This window comes from Mya arenaria, chromosome 7 (assembly GCF_026914265.1).
Source record: "Mya arenaria isolate MELC-2E11 chromosome 7, ASM2691426v1".
NCBI classification, from domain to species: Eukaryota; Metazoa; Mollusca; class Bivalvia; order Myida; family Myidae; genus Mya; species Mya arenaria.
In genome coordinates this window covers 16,308,542-16,329,331 of record NC_069128.1, presented here as the reverse complement: position 1 = coordinate 16,329,331, position 20,790 = coordinate 16,308,542, and the positions used below count along the sequence as shown (strand labels likewise).

The 20,790-nt window shown below is 35.7% G+C and overlaps 1 protein-coding gene across 3 annotated transcripts in view; it reads left to right on the top strand.

The window, feature by feature from the left end:
* The window catches only part of LOC128240738 (electrogenic sodium bicarbonate cotransporter 1-like), a 66,716-nt gene extending 49,973 nt beyond the window's left edge, over nucleotides 1-16,743 (top strand). For 2 of the 3 annotated variants that reach the window (XM_052957550.1, XM_052957548.1), the window contains 19 exons: nucleotides 3,423-3,593; nucleotides 4,391-4,429; nucleotides 5,218-5,321; nucleotides 6,167-6,277; nucleotides 7,268-7,402; nucleotides 7,669-7,815; nucleotides 8,321-8,454; nucleotides 8,673-8,847; nucleotides 9,349-9,482; nucleotides 9,690-10,104; nucleotides 10,271-10,444; nucleotides 11,104-11,217; nucleotides 11,815-11,979; nucleotides 12,751-12,929; nucleotides 13,198-13,270; nucleotides 13,769-13,837; nucleotides 14,343-14,519; nucleotides 15,224-15,373; nucleotides 15,701-16,743. In XM_052957550.1, coding sequence (XP_052813510.1) covers nucleotides 3,423-3,593; nucleotides 4,391-4,429; nucleotides 5,218-5,321; nucleotides 6,167-6,277; nucleotides 7,268-7,402; nucleotides 7,669-7,815; nucleotides 8,321-8,454; nucleotides 8,673-8,847; nucleotides 9,349-9,482; nucleotides 9,690-10,104; nucleotides 10,271-10,444; nucleotides 11,104-11,217; nucleotides 11,815-11,979; nucleotides 12,751-12,929; nucleotides 13,198-13,270; nucleotides 13,769-13,837; nucleotides 14,343-14,519; nucleotides 15,224-15,373; nucleotides 15,701-16,183 — 3,149 coding nt within the window. In that variant the 3' untranslated portion in view covers nucleotides 16,184-16,743. The remainder of the gene's footprint in view (nucleotides 1-3,422; nucleotides 3,594-4,390; nucleotides 4,430-5,217; nucleotides 5,322-6,166; nucleotides 6,278-7,267; nucleotides 7,403-7,668; nucleotides 7,816-8,320; nucleotides 8,455-8,672; nucleotides 8,848-9,348; nucleotides 9,483-9,689; nucleotides 10,105-10,270; nucleotides 10,445-11,103; nucleotides 11,218-11,814; nucleotides 11,980-12,750; nucleotides 12,930-13,197; nucleotides 13,271-13,768; nucleotides 13,838-14,342; nucleotides 14,520-15,223; nucleotides 15,374-15,700) is intronic. The other variant, XM_052957549.1, reaches the window with a different exon arrangement.
* Nucleotides 16,744-20,790: the final 4,047 nt, after the last annotated feature.

The following is a 20,790-nucleotide window of genomic DNA, read 5'->3' as shown; positions in this document are numbered from 1 at the left end:
AAAGTATCGGTTAAATTCCGGTCAACGTTCCTCAACATGCATTATTCTTCTCATGCAATCGTTGATAACAATTATCTCTCCATATCAAAACTCTTAAGATAAGATACCAAGTTATTGTATCGTTACTACGGCCTAGGGAAAATAGGATACCTGCTAAATGGCACATACGACTGCCAGACTAAACGATGCCAAAAGTCCACATAGTGAATTCATAATACCAGGGGCGTACCTGAATCATTTTGAACTGTCAACGAGGTTTCAACATGTGATAATCTGAATATGTTACATGGGGAGTAAGGTCCCCTGCTGTAGGATAATTATGTAAAATACATTTACAGTGTGTGTATACCACGTGATAAATTGCGTCATAAATGCTACGTCGGACGGCAATATTTTGCTTCGAATGAAAAAACAATGATTACTATTTTTTCACCATTTTGAATGAAACATAGCGCAGTCTACACGGCTTACAGAGCCCCGCCAACGGTCTTTAGCCAGAGTTTGATTGAGTTTGATTAAAAACACTTCGACAAACCTTTTCACAAAACGGCCGTCTGACGGAGCACTGTCAAAACAGGTTTTTCGAAGTGTTTGATGAAACTAATCATCTTATCAAGCTCCGGTAATAACACGACGAAGGCGGAGCTCTTTAAGCAGCATTGACTGTCCTTTTGTTTCATTTAAAATGGTGTAGTAAAAGAAAAGTTATCTTTGTTTTAAGTCTTCATTAAAGCAAAATGTTGCCTTCCGATGTAACATTCATGATGTAATTTACCACGTGGTATACACACACTGATTTATAAAGGAACCAATCACTCCGTAAACATTTAGTCAAACTCGGTGAAAAGAAGCCCCCCTAGCCTTCGATGTTTATTTCTGACTTCCGAGTTATAAGCATTTGCCAAATCGCGGCAACCTATATTCATATGTACATCCGGGCGTACTGGAGCATGCCTTAGTACGCCCCTGAATACCGCTACCATCAAATATCGTCATACAAGTGCTGAAAATTGAAATTTCAGCACGCCGAGCTGCATGGCAGAGTAAAGGAGTCCCACGAAATGATACATACGTCGCTAATTGTCAATCTCATCGGTATCAAAAAGTCCTAGCAATTTTTAATGTGACTTTATATATTTATTAGTTCAAAATGTTTATTTAATTGTTACTCTACGATGACCAGAACAATTTTGAACAACTAAATGAAACCGCGTTCTTTGTAAACTACCGCGTATATTCGAATATTCGACACCTTCCTTACCGCGTATACTCGACATCTCTCGTACCGCGTATATTCGATACCTCTCGTACTGCGAATCTTCGACACCTTCCGTACCGCGTATACTCGACATATCTCGTACCGCGTATATAGGACACCTCTCGTACCGCGTATATTCGATACCCCCCATACCGCGTATATTCGATACCTCCCGTACCGCGTATTTTCGATACATCTCGTACCGCGCATATTCGAAACCTATCGGGCATAAGCTTCGGCTCAACCGAACGGAAATAACAACACTTAAAACGTAAAGATACAACCTTCAGATGCAACCGGAGCGGAACGTTTCACACACCCAAAATGTTATCTTCAAAGTTTTTTAAAAGGCTTTCGGCGCTAACATTTAGCTTAACAAACATAAATATTCAATTTGTGTTGCAAGATTCGCTTTCTTATCAATTGATGAAAGCAGATATTAGCATAATCAAATATAAAAAACGATGTTTCCATTAAAACTTTTAATATACATTTGCATGTGTTGTTTTTCTCTACCTTTTTAGGATGTTTTAGCATTTAGCATGTCGCTGGTAACGCATTTTTATTATCACAATGTAAGAAGATTACAAATGTTTTGTTTAGAAAATATTGTCTTTATAGATTATAAATGTATTATTTATTTCATAATATCTAGGTCTTATCGTATATTGCATGTTGATTTAAAATGTATTTGTCTGCAAGAAAGTACCAAATTTTATATTTCGTTCAAAGCTCAGATCGAGTTTAAACATTCTTGAAAACTGTTCCTTCGAAAATTCAAAATACATACCGTGTACAAACATTACAGTGTCGGTCTTTAAAGCTGCACTCTCAAAGATTGGACTTTTTGACAGTTTTCTTTTTACTTTTGTCTTTGAACGAGCCACTTTATGTGCATGTGCATGGATACCAGTGATGAAAGGCTGCTTTCAAAAATCAGATCGCAGATTTTTATATTTAAGTTCAAAAAATGATGTTTTATGCATTTTTCTTAAACCCTTAGTAACGCTTTTAGCCATAAAACATTAATTTTCGAACGGAAATATGAATATTAAAATCTGCTATCTGAAATTTTGTCAACAGTCCTATATCACTGGTTTACATATATTTACACAGAAATTGGCTCATTCCACGACAAAAAAGTTATCAAAACAAGTGCAGCTTTAAGAGAACATTCATGAACAACTGCAACATAGTCAACCCCAGCAACTCCTTCATTCCATTTACGGTCTGTTCAATCATCATTTAGGACAGAAAATGAATTATATTCTGGTTGGAGGATTTGACAGTTTCTAAACAACACTAAACGCAAGAGATAGTGATATATAAATCAAGCAAGCCCACATGACAAGGGCATTGTCGCCTTAAAGCATTGGCACATTCTTTACGTCATTGAAAAAAATATTTGTCACCCCATTCTTTATGAAGGCATAAGCCTTTGCATTGTCCGTCAGTTCTTCAGCCTCTAAGTTTGAAATGCGAGTTAGTCATTAGTAGATAACCTCTAGATTTATTTTGAGATCAGTAAGTCAAAAGTCAAGGTCGCGATGACCTTTAAGAGGAAACACGATATGTTGGCGGTGACCGTTAACTGAAAACGGTTTCCACTCCTAAAGCACTCTTGCACCCAGGAACTTCATAACTAGTTTGTCAGTTTGACATGAGTAGAAAATGACCCCTATTGATTTTGAGATCAGTAGCCCAAAGGTAAAAGTTGCAGCGGCCATGAAATGAACAAAAATCGTAGATGACCCGTATTGATTTTGATATCGGTAGGTCAAGGTATCAGTAACCTTCAGGTGAAACACCAATCTAGTTGCACTTATGCAGTAGATGTTAACTTTTGAATACGGATGAATAAGCCACACTTCATGGGCACCGTTGGTTTGTCTCCAGTCCAAAAGTACAAATCCCATGTCCATCATTCAATATTTCTCAACTACGACTACAGAATGGAGGAGACAATCACTTTTGCAAAAAGCAATCTTTAGTTTATAACATGCTTTCCGCGCTTTTTGATTACTTAAAACATGTTAATCATATGTTCTTCACCTCGTTTCAGACGTTTTCGTTAGAAATAAAATGGCAGCAAATGGCGACATCTCAGTGTACATAACGAGAAAGCTATGCTTCATTCTGATATGTTTTATACTTGTTTTCGCAGTTGACGTCACAAATCAATGGGCAGCAGAAGGAGACATATCTCTGTTCATGAAGGGAAAACTATGCTCACTCCTGACTAAGCAGCACAAATTCCAACACTATGAAAAGAAGAAGAAGCCCGGGGCATCGTCAAACAACCTGCAGAAGTTCTTCCAAGAGGCCCATATCAATAGTACGTATATCAATGATAGTGCTTAGAAACCCTGGATAATTTTGACTCATTTTAAAATCATATTTCAAATATGACAGAGTTACCTCCTTTTAATAATGTGTATCATTATAACTATAATCCAAGTACGATCTGTAATATATGGTTGCATATAACTGCCGTAAGATAACATGTTAACGTTCGCGAACTGTTTCGTGTTAACCACTTTAATTTTCGAATCGTATCTAGTTAATCAGTAAGTAAGTTACTTACTAAGTGGAATTCGCAAACCATAACTAGATAACCTGTTAGCGCCAGAATCTGGAATGCACTTATAGGTAACTGGTTATACGAATCTTATCTACTTAACCAGTTAGTAAGTTACTTACTACCTGGAATACGCAATCCGTAACTACATAACCAGTTACTGCTAAAAGCCAAAAATGCATTTATGCATACATGTAAGAAGAAACTTGAATCTAGTTAACCAGTTTTTATGTTACTTGTTAAGTGGAATTCGCAAACCATAACTAGTTAACCTGTTAGTGTTGTATAGCTAAATAGGGTAACAGGTGGCAGTTCTGGGCACTTTCAAGGCTGTTTTAGTCTTATGATATTTATCTTACCAAAAAACGTATGACGAATATAAACTACATAGCTAGATAATTATCGCGATAATAAAGTGGTTAACACGAATCAATTCGCGAACGCTATCGGGTTATCTTACGGCAGTAATATGCCACCATACTAAAATAAACACTAAACCACAAGGGTTTTGTAAATACCATAGTTTGTACTTTACATGTGTAATTCGGTTTCAGAGTTATTTCTTAAAGCTCGCGGCGATTCATATCGCGTCAGTAAGTATTTGCAAAGGCACTGTTCAGAAGATTTTCTTCCCCCTGTTTTCTCCCTTGTTATTAAACTGCGAATTTTTTTCAGTAGTCCGGTATTTTGCTTTGCTACTTTTCATATAGACATGGCAGCATTCTTCACCACCTTAATATCAAAACTTGATAAGTAATTGTAATTACACAAACGCACGTATTTATTTCTTGCACTTATATCTCTGCTAATAATAAACTCATTATATCCGACATTGGCCGACTATGGCCGAGAAATCCTTGGCTATGAAGTTAATGACGGGTGAGTTTTCATGAAACTTCATGAAATTTGTTGTAGCTTGACCATTAGGCGAGCAAGATGTATCCGCGCAGCAATACTGTTTATAAGACAACGCACTAGAATGGGAATTGTTGACAATATGTCCCATAATATTATAATGCGATATGCCGAGGTTTTCTCTCCAGGTTTGAATCTGCTTTTGTTCTTATATACATGCTTTCCGATCTCATGATCTCTCCTCTCTCTTCTTTTTGTGATTATTCATGTTTTTGTGTTGTTATTTACTCAGTGTTTTATCTATACAATTTCAAAATATTTGTGTCGAATCCCTTTTTATAACGCATCTCAATGTTTAAGCCATGATTTTTTTTTCAACAAGAAAACCAAACCGTTCGAGACATCGCGAATAAAGTTTTATTCCCGAACGTTTTACACAGAAAAAGATAAATAGTCTTAAGGTAGCGTTTTCTTCAAGATTGGAAAGTAAATGATATGTAAAAATATATTTATCATATTATTTCAGAGGCATATGATAATAACGACGCCAATCACCTCAGTCCGGATAAACCGGGGCTACCGCGCGTGGCGTCAACGTCTCCCGATTCCCCATCGCTTGCTCTCGGGGAGGTATAAATATTATCTTTCTTAATCATAAATCGTACAAACCAAAGACCATATGTCCTTGATGATCCCAGTTAGCTTTCTCGGAGGTATGTATACTCTTTTTTGGATGCAGTCATAAAACTGGAAGAAACAGGGTTTCCACATAGCATTGTCTTCTTTAAATACACGGAAGTGCCCAGTAGCCTGAAGGTTTAACTGAATGTTTATTTTACGACACACTGATCAAACCAAACGAGAGACATACGATACCACAGAACAAGGGAGTCCACGAATTATCAATAGCGAAGACCATCTTCTCCTGATTTCCACTCTCTTGTTCTTTACTCCATTGTAAAAGTTGAGTTTTAGAAACAATGGTATCAGTTTCCTCCGCATGTTGAAGATAAAAAAATTCTAAACGTTGATGTTGTTGAGTTAATGGATTGTTTTTACGTAAGTCGTCATATGTAATCATCTCAAATGGACCCGCCTAAGATTTTGTAACGTTGTAAAGACTGAACTTATTGTGCGTTTTATTCAAATGTTGTTTCCCTGTTGACAGATTTGGAGCTTTAAAGTTAGTCATATACTGGACAAAAAATATTTGAGCAAATTTCAAACATGCGCATTCATGACCAAGTCATGTTATAAAACCAAATTAAGGGTATATACCAAAAGTTGAACGGTGGTTAAGATGTCCGATTTTCATATAGAGGTCGAATGTTCTCTTTGTCGTTCAACAAGTACACCAATGCTGATAATTCTTGAGAGTTATTCAGATCAGCTTATAGCTGTCTTCGCAGCAAATGAAATTAGCCATATGGTAATATAACTGAAAACACTCGACTAAATGTCTACCTTTATTCTAGATGAACAAGAGCTTTAAGCGGAAGATACCTCCAGGAAGTCAGGTCGTCAACTTGTTGGTCGGAGAAGTCCCGGAGCTGCCCAAGATTATCGCAGCCTTTGTCAGACTCAATGTATAATTATAGATATGGACTTTTTTGCTTTGACCAGTCAAACTTTTAATATAATTATACATTAAACAGATTACAGTCGAGGGTAATTCAAAAACGTATCGTATGAATAATTACATGCCTAAATTTGCGGTTTACTCTTAACTTCTATTTCAATATAGTGGTCAATGCTTTATTTACAAAACATGAACGTTCCGTAGAAATTGATGATGTGATAAAAAGGGATTTAATTTTGAAGTAGACGATCTCATAGTTGGACTGTGTACTGAGGACATGGTTGGGTGATACCATTGGAACTTTAATCGTGAAAATTAGGAATAGATATATTAAGATATTTAAAACTGGTCAACTTAGTATTAAAGACAGCTTCAGTAATGGATAAAACAAACACACTTTTGAATATGAATTGAATAGATGTTAGAAAGGAGATGATAGGAGATTTTCCTAGTTAAAGGCAATTCGAAAGCCCTTGAAAAGGGGGTGCTGTTGTTTCTGGACATGAATAAAAGTGTGCTTAACTCCAATTATCATCACTACATTGTTGTCGTAGGTCATCTCCTCAAAAATGTACATTCGGGAAGGATATATACAATTCAAATACTGGCATTTCAAGAAAATATGTCAGTGCCATGAACATATAGCTAAGGCAGACTATTCTGACTGATTATGATAATGGCTAGAATGATTTAAGAAAATGGTTGTGTTCAGTGAACTTATTTTGAAGGCTTACAACAAATCAAGTTCGTATATGAATTGAGGTTTGCATAATATCTATCATTTCATGAAACTGATATTTTTGAAGTACCCTCGTATTTTTCCCGATTGAAGATATAAGGTGTTTGGAAAGCTCTAACCAGCATAATTTAATATCTAACTTTAATTCATATTTCATATTTTCACATTGTACAACGAATTTACCCTAGAGAAAGGCGTTAGAAATTAAGGAGATAGCTGAAAGCTTATATTAAATTGAGACTCTCATTTTGTATGAAGGACGCTTGCAATGTGGGCGACATCACGGAGGTCGACCTTGACACCAAGTTCATGTTCATCATCATTGGGACCAAGACACATCTTGGCCACTGCGCAGAAATGTGCCGATGTATGGCTACCCTCTTCACTGACGAGGTAATACATGTTCTCTGTGTTAGATACTTTCTCGACAATTACCTTGACAATTCATTCCACATTGAATGCAGGGACTCATCAGTAAACGTAAACGTAAATATATCTGTTTTCTGGAAGTGCAGTCGTGGATTTGAAAAACATCGTCGAAGGGTCCTCAAAGTCATATGTTGCAATTTTATGAAAATAAACCCTATTCAACAACACAATTAAATCGAAAGATATCATCAAAATAATTTCTTTATTTATATTTCCTACACAATTTCCAGTTCTTTCGTATCGTTGCCTTCCGATGCAAGTCCCGACAAGACCTTCTTGCGGGCATTCAAGAGTTCAACCTTCATTTGACAGTGCTTCCCCCGGGTGTTTGGGATTCAAGCACACGTATTGAACCGCCAGACGAGAAACCATCCCAGGTTAATGCATACATCAAAGAACTGTAACACCAACTTTCATCTCGTGTTTGCCTGGTGTCTGAGGTCATAGCTCACGTTTTGATCCACCGGAATGATACTCCCTGACAGATGAGTTTCTGTGTCTTAAGTCAGTCTCGTGATGGCTACAATTTACAGAACACAACTGTCTGCGAAAACAGTACACATGAACACGAGAATTCCTTACAGTTTCTTAGAAGTTTATTTTAAGCTGCAATTTAACGTATTGTGTTAAGCCTTTGCCTTGGTCATTTAAACAGATATCTCTTTTAGATTCCGGCCACTGCGTTTGGCCCTTAAATACTCATTTTTATGATTATGTTTTAAGGTTTTAATAGCACAGGTTATCATGTTGAGTATTTAGGTTACAAGTTACTTGTTGTTAAGGTTTGTTATTACAATCGTTACGTCTAAATCAACCGCAATTATCCAACTTATAATATTTATCAAGACTTTCGGATGTTAGATGTTGTTCCCATCCTTATAGGAATATCGAAAAGCTGGCACACTGCCAAAGAGCATGAGTAATGTGTCCATGGTCGACCTTGACAAAGGTATGAACGGGGATATTCCGGGGGAAGGTGAAGGCCATAATGACCCGACCTTGATTAGAACTGGCAGGTAAGTGTAAACGTGAAAGTATTAGAAAAAACTATGTACTGAATAGTTGAGTATAAGGATTTGAGCGTTAATATAAAGATATTGGCCAGAAATATTTTAACTAACGTACTCGCAAATCCTTTATTGTGAATGACGCGTTTAAAACGTACACTTTTGGTTGCGCTAAAAAGTTTTATGTCCACTAAATGTTAATCCATAACCTCGGTTTTATCTTAAAGGATATTTGGAGGACTCATAAACGACATCAAGCGGAAACTTCCATGGTACTTGAGTGATTATAAAGACGCCTTGCATATCCAATGTGTAGCCTCCTTCTTCTTTCTGTTTCTGGCGACCTTGACACCTAATGTGACATTCGGCGGACTTTTGACACAAGCAACAGATGACTATATGGTAAACTATTTAAGTTAATCTTTATTCCTTATCATCAGCAGGCATAATGAATCTTCCCAGCAGTCAAAGACCTTGTTTATTTATACATCAATTTAATGGATATGTGTGATTAATCGATTTGTAAAACAGTCTGTATCTTTTATATTTTGGTTTTATCTATCTCGTTCTTGTTCTGGTAAATTGATTGTATCACTAAATCATCTTTTCATAATGTATGTTATTAGGAAAACGTTTTATTGTTCTTACTAATTTCATTACGCGGACCCCCCCCCCCCCCACACCCCCTCCCCCACACACACATTGATTACTTTTTGCCGAAAACAAACCACGAAGTTTATATTTACAATTATCAAAGTCCTAAAAAATTAAGCACATTTTGGTTCTGATCACATTGTCGTCAAACACAATTGTGCAGAATGTACGAGTGTTACTGCTTGTCCATGTATTTAACTACATCTTATGATTATTTTTTAACAGTAACATACTGTATTCACCTTACAGGGCACAATGGAATGTATCCTAGCAGCGGCCATTTCTGGGGTACTGTTCGCACTGTTTTCGGGTCAGCCCCTGAACATTCTCGGCAGTACGGGTCCTATGTTGGTACTGGAAGGAATTCTGTTTAGATTCTGCAAGTTAGTTATATAAAACCTTTAGGCATGAATCAACTATTTAAATATATAGAAAATTGGTTTATCATAGTATATGCACATATAAGCGAATGTTAATAAGATCGGAAGGCCGCACGTGTATAAGATACAACATTATTTACATATTTTTAAACAGTTTACAATAGTTAGCAGGAATCGTTCATATGTTTCATCATTATTCTTTTTTTTCAGGGACCAAGACTGGGACTTCATGCCTTTCCGTGTATGGGTCGGTTTCTGGACTGCCTTTTTCATATTCCTGATTGTTGCATTTGACCTGAGTGCCTTGGTTCGCTACATTACACGATTCACTGAAGAAAGCTTCGCTTGCCTCATAGCACTTATTTTTATTGTTGAAGCTTTTAAAAAGACAATTGAAATTGAAAAGGATGTGCCAGTTCATTTTCGCCCTCCCACAGACACACTTGGCTGCTTTTGTCTATTAGGCAATGAGACAGGTGGAGAGGCTCAACTAAATTTCACAACAACGACAACTCTGGTAACAGAAACCACAACCGCTGCTGTAGTGTCTTCAACTTCATTCCTCGGGAATTTCAGTAATATAACGAATGTTACAACAGTGTCAAATGTGACCACGACAGCTGAGGTATAAATAGTCTTGTGTCCAAAAATGAATTTTCTGTTAAAGAGGATTGATAAGTAATGGTACTTTTGTCTCAAACAATATATTCAGAACTGTTAGACCATTACATTTAACATTTGATAAGAATTGTTTTATTGTAACGAACCTAAACTTACCAACGTATTTTCAGCCTTTGTCGGCCTTTGCACAGCAGTGCATGGACCTTGGTGGACTATTACAAGGGCCATGTGACCAGAAATACGTTCCGGATGCATTCTTCTTCTCTTTAGTTCTTTTCTTCGGAACTTACATCCTGGCAACAGCACTGGTTCACTTTCGACACAGTCTGTTCTTTCCGTCAATAGTAAGAAGATGTATTTGTAAATAAAACATACACTTTTTTGCAATCATTTGGTGAGCTATTGATTGAGATATTGAATATACATGCAATTGAAATAAATCTTAGTATGTTTTCTTTCTGGCCTGGTCGCAAGTTACGAAAACAATCATACTTAGGATGAATTTTCCTAGTTTATGTTAAAATATCGTTCGGTTGCCTTTTACTCAGCAACGATATTGCCACCTTACTCATATCCTTTGTCAATGTAATTTAAAGTTACACTCTTATTCAAAATCAATACATACACATGTATAACAAACTTAAATTTTGACTGATAAACTTTTAACTACTTAATAAATAAAACATTTATGAAAAATGTTAGTTACTGATAACAAGATTCTAACCGTGTATTTAATAGCAGAAACCGCAAAAACATTAAATGATTGGTGAATGCTTAAAGATTTACTGTGGTCTACTATAGTCTCATCAGGTAGAAATACCGTGTTTAATGCTCATTTCTTTCTAATTAAACCCGGTATCCTTCATAAAGAACCATTGTTTTGTCATTTATTCCCTCTTTTGGGAATATTAAAACAATAAAAAATAATAGTGGTAAATCTTATTTGTGTGTAATTGTGCATCTTTAAGCAATCGTTTTCATCAAGTATATATGATAATTGCAGGTTCGAACGAATGTCAGTGATTTCGCGGTGCTGATATCAATTGTCATTATGGTGGCTATCGATGCTAGCCTTGGTTTGCCAACCCCAAAACTCACAGTGCCGACTGAATTTAAGGTAAGTACAGCCAAAACAATGCATTTTAATTATTCCACTGGTACGTTTGGGCGTAAGTGTAAAACATTTTTGCCTCAGTTAAGCATGTAAACATTACTTTAATAAAGTATACCAGGGTGAGGAATTACGTGACTTCAACGTGGTTCTCGCATGAGTCGCCACGAGTCAAAAACCGATGTAAGCATACAAGTGAATGACGTTAATTTCTAAACATATTTTTTTGTCAGAAAAAATATGAATATATTTCCTAGCCTATAAAAGATAATGCTCTTTTCTGTTTCTACAATGTGAAATATTTGAGATTTGCTTGCATTTTAATGATGCAATCCTTTCAACCTGATGGAATTTTGTAGAACAATATGTAACGCTGTGTACGCCGTAATTTACTAAAAAGGGTAATGTGAGAACCCCATTGAAGTCACGTGACTCCTCACCCAGTATACTTATATACGTTTAAGCTGACAAAGCACTGTTGCCTCGGTTCAATAACTCAATTATGGATAAAAACTGGTTGATTGCGGATTATCATTCACATTATTTAGTTCATGCCGGAAGTAAAAATTGATAAGCATTTTAAAACCTTATATTCACCTTCAGCCAACAAAGCCCGGACGCCCTTGGTTCATCAACCCTATCAGCGAGAAGAATCCGTGGTGGCTGATGTTGTTCAGCGCTGTTCCAGCTCTTCTTGCAACTATCCTCATATTCATGGACCAGCAGATCACAGCCGTCATTGTTAACAGGAGTGAGAATAAGCTCAAGGTATACACTCAGGGCGAATGATATTTGAACGCGAACAAAACTCTGATGACCAATTTGCTTGGATGTTTCCTGCCCAATCTAGGTTTATACTAATATATCTAACGGTAGAATTACGCTAGTATAATACTTTTTTATTCTTATAAACTCGATTAAGGGAAACATGGAACCGGCCATATTCTTTTCTTATTTTAATAATAACAAAGAAGCTTCAATATCACGCCCAGTAACCAACCACTCATCGAAGACCCTGACAGAAGCACAAGGTTTGCGTCTAATAGACACTAACCGAAAACGTTCAACATGATACAACCACAAATACATATACCACGTGTCTCAAAATATCTTTATTAATAAATGTTAATGTTACGCCATAGAACGGTAAATGAACATGACTTTTATTCTTAAGTCACTCATTGCCTTTTTTGCTTCAATACCTCTGCATAAGTAATAAATGACCTTTTGTAATACATACTCATATTTTGTAATATAAACAGGATTCTTCTTTGATTTCGGTGACCATTCTCTGTTTATTTAAATTCGTATTAAAGACATACACGAAATCGCTCCGTTAGCGTTACAAATTGAAACTAATTATTCGAGTATTATTTAATACATTGTCGATTTATTCCCTATCGTGGATGCAAAACTTAAACTGTTTTGTTTTCAAACATTAGAATACAAAGTTAAACAAGCAATAACAGAACGAAGCAGCACAAAAGTTCTTTATGCAAATTCAACTTATTATGAGGATTATTATTTTTCTTTAACCAGAAAGGATCCGGGTACCACCTTGACATGTTAATTGTTGGTGTACTGGTCATCATCCTTGCCCTGTTCGGGTTGCCGTGGTACGTGGCTGCCACGGTAACAGCGCTTGCTCACGTCATGAGTTTGAAGAAGGTATCTGAAACTACAGCACCAGGAGAAAAACCAACATTCCTTGGAGTAAGGTAATGAAATATATACACACGATCTCAAATATGATACTTCATGAACATACGTCTTCCAGAACATGCACTGAGAATTTCTAGGCAACCATCCGAATGTATTGCATTTATGACAACCAAGAATGCCCTATGAGAGCTAAGGTACACTCTATTTTAATGTGGCTAAGTCATACGGGAAGAAGACGTCGGCAACAATACCTTACATGTTAACAATCGTTTAATCGTTTACATGATTAACATAATTGTATGTGTTTTATGTACTTGCTTTCAGAGAGCAGCGGGTTACTGCCCTTCTTGTAGGCATTTTCAGTGGGTTGGCTGTTCTTTTCACTTCTGTTCTAAGGGTTAGTATTCAACAGATCGTAACAAGAAGTTTCACATACTGTTAGAGATATTATATTTCTTGTTATGCCATAGCATAATTTATAGTATAGCAACAAGTCTTAACGTGAATACTACAATCGAAAATTGTATTCTTCTATTGTACTTTAACAAATTTACAGTTTTAAATGTGATATATCCTAACTTTGCGTATTTGTAAACGCTTTCTAAATTATCTGGCCATATTATCGCAAAACGTACTATCAATATAAGTTATGATATCAGTTCATTTTACCAAAGATCATCATGAATTGAATCGCATAATGTTTTTACTGTTTTAAAATTGCGTCAGATCATAGATTATCTTGAAAAGTAAAATCACTATTGTAAAGTTTCAAATAAAGTAAAATAAATGGAATAAATGAGTTCAGATTGAGAAATAACATACATATCCTTGATGTTGATGCCAAATCAGTTGTTAAAGTTATAAAGTAACTATATTCGTGAATTATTCTTTCCAGTACATTCCAATGCCCGTGTTATACGGGGTCTTCCTGTACATGGGTGTGGCCCCACTTGGCGGCATGCAGGTGTGTACAAATTGAAATAGTGCTTGTTTTAGTCATTTGTTATATATCGCATAGTTCTCGTATTGTTATTCCGTTAGTGCTATTCCATACAACCCACATTGGACGGATGAAACAATAAATGATAAAGTGTAATTTTGAATAGTTATGAGTGTTGTTATAAGGGACAAATTACGTCTAATAAACTCTTGAAGAAGTAGGAAGAAGAATAGTCAATTTTGGAAAGAACGTTTCAGGGGTGGGTTGCATGTTAAATGGAATACTTAGAAAGTTGATTTGAAATTCGTCGCATTTTCGATAAGTAAATTGATTATACGAATTTAAACGTTACAGTGTCACCTATTGTATTTCGAATGTGTTTCTTAAATAAAAGTCGCATTTTAAAAATCAACAACATTTAGTCGAACAGTTTTCCTTCAATATAGAAACTGTAACCGCACTATCAAATTAATTCACATTGCAACATTTTAAAAAATCCTCATATTACAGTTCATTATTTGATATTTAGCTGATCCAGCGACTCATGATCATTTTCATGCCGGCCAAGTACCAGCCTGACCACTCTTTCATCCGAAATGTCCCACTCAAGAGGGTCCACCTCTTCACTTTCATCCAAGTCGTCTGTCTAGCTATCCTTTGGGTGGTCAAGAGCGTCAAGAGTATCTCCATTGCATTTCCATTGATGGTAATATTTGCATTGATTTAGTAGTTTATGTTGTTTATTAATACATTAGTTAACCTTACGCTCAACCTATATCAGGCTCCAATATCACGAAAAAACTTATGTCAATTCTCAATCTAAGTCTAAACCCATAAAAAGAAAACACCTTTTTTCTTGCAAGTAGGTCGTCTGTCTTGCTGTCCTTTGGGTTGTAAAGAGTATCAATAGTGTTATTTAAACCTCTAAAACGTCATGGCGTTCGAGAACGTGGTGATCAAGAACATTAACTGTGTCTGCATTGCCTTCGATAGGCGAAACTACTAAGAATGATAGTTAAAACTGTGTTATACCATATAAAGATATTTAACAGATTTTTTTTAAACAGGAGCAATTCGGTATATTTTGTATATCCCTATCAAAGAGTTGTTTAACCTCTAGGTTAAATAATCAAACAAACGCATACTTAGAGATAGTGTACATAACAATTTGTATTTCTTATTTTATTGATTTCTATATGTGACGCAGCTGGCATTACTTTGGTGCATAATATATCATCTTCTTAAAGTACCTGTTTTACCCTTATTGATAAAAAACAAAGCAAAAGGAAAGCCAATATTATCATTATAACTATGTTTGCCTAACCTGCCTCACAGAAGAAGCTAAAATGTTAAACTGGTTTTATTTTCAGTTTTATACCGAATACATCGAATCATTGGTTTCTTTTTCAGGTGCTGCTCATTTGCTTCGTCCGAAAAGCGCTAGACAAGGTATTCACTCAAAGAGAACTAAAATGGTTGGATGACATTTTACCGGCTACCTTTGTGAAGAAGGAGGAAGCGGAGATACAACCGGTTGACGGGTCAAAGGTCAAAATAACGGTGGGTTTGCAGTTGTGTGTATGTATATCGTTAAGTGTTAGATTGGCCTTGATCCTTGGGCATTTAAAAATGATGTAAAATAGTAGAAGTCAATGTTCTTTTTTTTGCATCACAGTCTGTCTAAAATATTGATAATACTATTAAATAAAATTTTAATTTTCTCTCCAAAATGAGTTTCAGCAACTCTAATGCTGTATTCCAATTAAAAAAAAAGACAAGAAAAATGATTGCCTTTGCCGGGATCTTCCAGCAATAGCAATACCTTATACTATATTTCAAGTCAAACTACAATTTTATTTTATGCAGAAACTCGATTATGTATTGCAGATTGACTCTGGTGACGATGATGACGAGAAAACAGCCCGGCGTACAGTATCAAACCCGGAAACGGAAACAGATGGGAAGACAGAAAATGGCCTTCCGAGTCGTCTGGCGCTTGAATCAAGGAAGAGTCTGACATTTATTTGCAAGACTGATATTGATCGTATCAAGGCAATGACACCAGAGGTAATCACGGACCGCCGGAAGTCGCTCATATATGCTGCAGAACGCAAAAAGTCCTTGGCTTCAATGGATGGGGATCACAAGAAATTCTCGCCTCCCTCCCATGTGTTTGGAAGGAAATTGTCGTGCGAAGCTTACTCTCCCCATTTCTCGCCACTGCCGCTTTTTGGAGGAAATGCGGGACACTTGGAGGATCCGCATAATAAACTGAATAGAATGTTGTCATTACCTGCTACAATTACTGACGAAAACGAGGCGGACTCTGATTCAGCGTCAAGCAAATCTATTAACTCAACGAAAAACTAGAGACAAGTGTGACCTCTTATAGATAAAAAGGTTTATCAAAGGTGTGTAGTATCACGAGTGTATGACAGAACATTTTGTAGACACAAGATTGCATTATATAGCTCAAACCATATTTTGTCAACGTTGTTTGTACATTGAATGTATGTTTTTAAGCCGAAATCATCAGAAATCATGTCATTTGACTTCAAATCAATTCTATAGGCTTTTGATTATTCGGATGGAATACCTAGTTGAATGTTATGAGTTTGATAAGGAGTGTGATGTGTTACTGGGTTTGATTTTTGTTAACATCGTTGTCTAAGGAAAACATGTCCGTCTTACGTTTTATATTATGTCAGCTTTACACATTGTTGTTTTGTACATTTCTTGTATATTTTCTTCCAATTCATATCAAAGACATTTGCCAAACTTTGACTATGCAATTTCATTTACCTGCGTAATACTTCTTTTGTACAAATGTGTACATATATTAGACATGTATATACAAAACATACTATATATAGTCCTAATCGTTTATATAGCAGAAATACAAGACCAATAAATATTTTAAATTTAAAGTCGTTGTTTATTGACCTTGGTTATTTTACTGACGAGTTAAGGAAAGTTACTCAAAACTATTCTCTTTTTCAAAAAGTGTTTTATATCGGAACATTCGAAAGTAATATATGTTTTAAAACTAGGGACCTACATACTCGCATCAGATTATTATCTTCAGAACAGGCAAGGTTCAAATACTTACATGCCTTATTAGAAGTGTATTGCTCCTTGAGAACCAGTTTGAAAATGAAGAGTTTCTTGATATTATGGAAATGATATATCTTTTGAAACTCATTTATTATCAGCTCATAATTAAGAAATTGACGTTGAAAAAAAAATCTGATGTATAATTCATAAATGTTGAAACGAAAATGTACTGGAGAAAGATATCTCTATGATGTAACCCCATATGGATACTTACCTGTTAGGAAGGGAGCGGAAGGCCGCAGGTTCAAACCCAAGCGACTTCATACCCACCGACGACCGCAACGTTAAACTATTTGGTACCAGTAGCTCCCTTGCTTGGTGCTCGGCATTGAGAGGGTAGTATTGTGATAAATAGTGAAAAAAGGGTGAGTTAATGCGCATATAAAACATTTAAACCCCCACTGAACTCGTGTTTCAGTGATCTCTTTTTCCACTCACTATTACTAGAGGGTAGCCGCAATATTTATTGATAAAGTGCTTGTTTGATGCATGTATAGTCTGTCTGTAGTGTCAGCACGCTTTGTGCCTCTCGTTTAGTGTTTTGGGATCCTAAACTTGGGCCTCTAAACCCGCGTGCTTAACTATTGTGATTTTTCCTGTAGTTTTCATTGTAGTACCAAGGTGTATATGTATGAACTACGTGAACGAAAAATACCTCTAAATTAAAGAGCAACGTTATCTAGAAATATAACACCAATGCAATAGTTAACATTATGTAGTTCTTAATAGTTTATTTTAATTAAATTGTACAATCTGTTTATTTAATGCTTGCGTTGTTAATAGCTAAACGTACATTTGACGATTAACTTTGAAAGTAAATAATACAGCACCCCTGGTTTTCTTTATACTCTTCAGCTCGGGCAAATCGAATTGTAACACAGTCAACGACCATAGCACCAGCCTAAATAGTGATTTCTTTTACTGATTAAATTCAGAATCTAGTGATTCTACTTATTCTAATAGTTAGTTCTTGTAATTTGACAGAATACGAATGCGTCAAATTTATGGGTAGACTGCATGCTCGGGAAGAAAGCGATTGTTAAAAATTTGCCCAACACAAAGTGTTTTGTTTCATTTCCTTGCATTGTACATTGCTCAATTTAAATTATACCAACATCTGCCACATGCTTAGCAAAAACAAACAAAACAAATAGCACTTGAGTGTATGTCGAATTAAACTTTGGAAATGAGCACTCGACTAAATTATTTTTCATTCCGTTGCTATAAAGCCAATGTGCATTGCTATAATATTATGCCATATTAATGTAGTGCTCATTGCTTTATTTCTATTGCTGGGAGATCTCTGCAAAGTCAACGGCGTTAAATACTGTAAACAAAATCAAGTTATATCAATTTTCGTCACGCCAAACGCTTTAATAAATGATTTAAGTCCGTAAAGCCACACTTTGCGTCAGGCCTCTTGGACGCTTCTAATTAACATTCTGTCTGATAGCGAAATGTGTTGACTAGAAGATATCTTTGCTAAATAGGTTTGTGTAACTGACCTATCATTTATTAACATGAACATGACTGTCAACAACTTTTGCAGCAATGTCCCACAATCATAAATTGTAAATTAAATATGTTACATAAATATTAAAATATCACAATAGTACAGTGCGACTTATTAGTATGGTATACCAAATGGATCCTGCTGTCAGTGCAATACATGTTTTTGTTTTTGTTAGTTTCTCCTTTTTGTTTGAACATTCTTTCTTTAATAATATTACTTTTATGTTTTATCTTGTCAAGTTATTATCAAAATTTCCATTTAGTTGTTGTTGATTACATTGAAAATTAAATTAAATTAAAAACAAACGAACTGCTATTTGGTCTTTAAACATTATACTACACGCAATAGTATGCATTGTCTAGATTACTACGCACTATCACATTACCAACGGACAAAAGTGACAACAGAGTGTAAAAAGCATTTTGAAACAATCCACAAAAAAAAACATTTAATACATGCAGTTGAAAATGGACTGAAACAGATTCTCTGACATACCAAGTCCTGTACGCAGCTGGAACACTGTTGGAGGTTCTTTGAAGTTGATCAAAGTGTACAATGCTTGTTCTGTTAAGGTCGCCATTTTCTCTGTAAAAATGATAGTACCTATTGCACTGCATTTCGAAAAAAGGGGAAAATAAATCATATCAACTTCTGGAAATATATGTTTTTACTTAGTATCGTACCACCTATGTATGTTTGACACATTTCTGAAAAATGTTTTACATTTGATAACATGAAAAAGCCGACAATAACAACTAATCCAAATCATTGCGGATTTAATACTTTCATAACTTACTCATACAATACGATAATTGATACCAATCAATAATTAACCTCATCAAGTATTAGAAATATCTAATCACAGTCTGTCTATTAAAACGTATAAAACAGTCCATCATAAATTTAAACATATATTCTTGTCACGTGTTTATACATATACTTGTACTTTGTCACATTCAGACATAGTTTTAATAATTGAATTACGTTTAACAAATATTTCGTTCCGATCAGAAGAAGTCAGTTATTTATGAAACTCAAATACCGATGGATAAACGTGGAAATAACGTTAGCACGGCTATGAAACAGCCATTGACATTCACAGCTTGCTTTAGATGTCCACGTCCAATGGCCATTGCTTGGTAATATTCAAAACTATTATGAAAAAAATACATTTCATAGTAAAATCAGGAGTAAACTTTTTAGTTAAGTAAAACGATCTTATAATTTTGTGTCACTGTTTAATTTTCGCACTTATTTTGTTCATTCTTTAAACGTACAGAACAGCACGTCTAAATTATGTTTATGTGTCATACTAATAATCGGAAACACAGTTATTATTATTTCCTGTGCGAAGATCGCTCTAATCAAACTTATAAAATCATCTTTATCGATAGATAATCAATCTGATATAAATTAAGTGCCTGAAAAGAATGTTAACTGATTGCTTCAATTTAATGCGATCCATAAAATTATATTGTATTTAGTTACATTGACCGTGTAACATTAAAGGAACTTTTCAGCATACGAACAATGTATTCTTGTGCGCTAAATGTACTGCTAATTTTGAATAACATCACATTGAAAGTGTTTTCTCGGTGAGTAAAGGACGTGTATGGAAGGTTAAAAAGAAATTAAAAAAACTAACAAGCCAACACCTTCTACGAGACCTCTTAACGACTGTATAGCTAAAGGAATATAAATGTAGAACACTAAAGAACATTTTCTGTTAAAAGTAAAATTCTCCTTTGAGCCGACGGTCAGATCTTCCAGCCATTGATGAAAAACTGTCCAAATTTCTTCACATTCTCAACCAAATATACAAACCTGAGAACATTTTCCGGAAGCCTCTAGTTCATTAGTCGAAGCGTTCTTAAAATATAATCTGGACTGGGCGTACGTATATTAGACTAAGAAGGCGGCAAAGCAGTTTATACAGGAAAGGTGTATGTATTACTATTGCCTGTCTAATTTGTTGGTTAAATGTAAACGTCACAAATATTGCGAAACAACTTAAAAACGATTATTCATGCTCATTAGCATATGATAGAATATGTTATGTTGTAATGTACGTGAAGTTATAAAGTGGCCTAGCGGCGTGAAGTTAGCGGCCTAGCTGCGTTAAGTTAGCGGTCTAGCGGCGTGAAGTTAGCGGCCTATCGGAGTGAAGTTAGCGGCCTAGCGTCGTGAAGTTAGCGGCCTAGCGGAGTGAAGTTAGCGGCCTAGCGGCGTGAAGTTAGCGGTCTAGCGTCGTGAAGTTAGCGGCCTAGCGGAGTGAAGTTAGCGGTCTAGCGTCATGAAGTTAGCGGTCTAGCGTCATGAAGTTAGCGGTCTAGGTGAAGTTAGCGGCCTA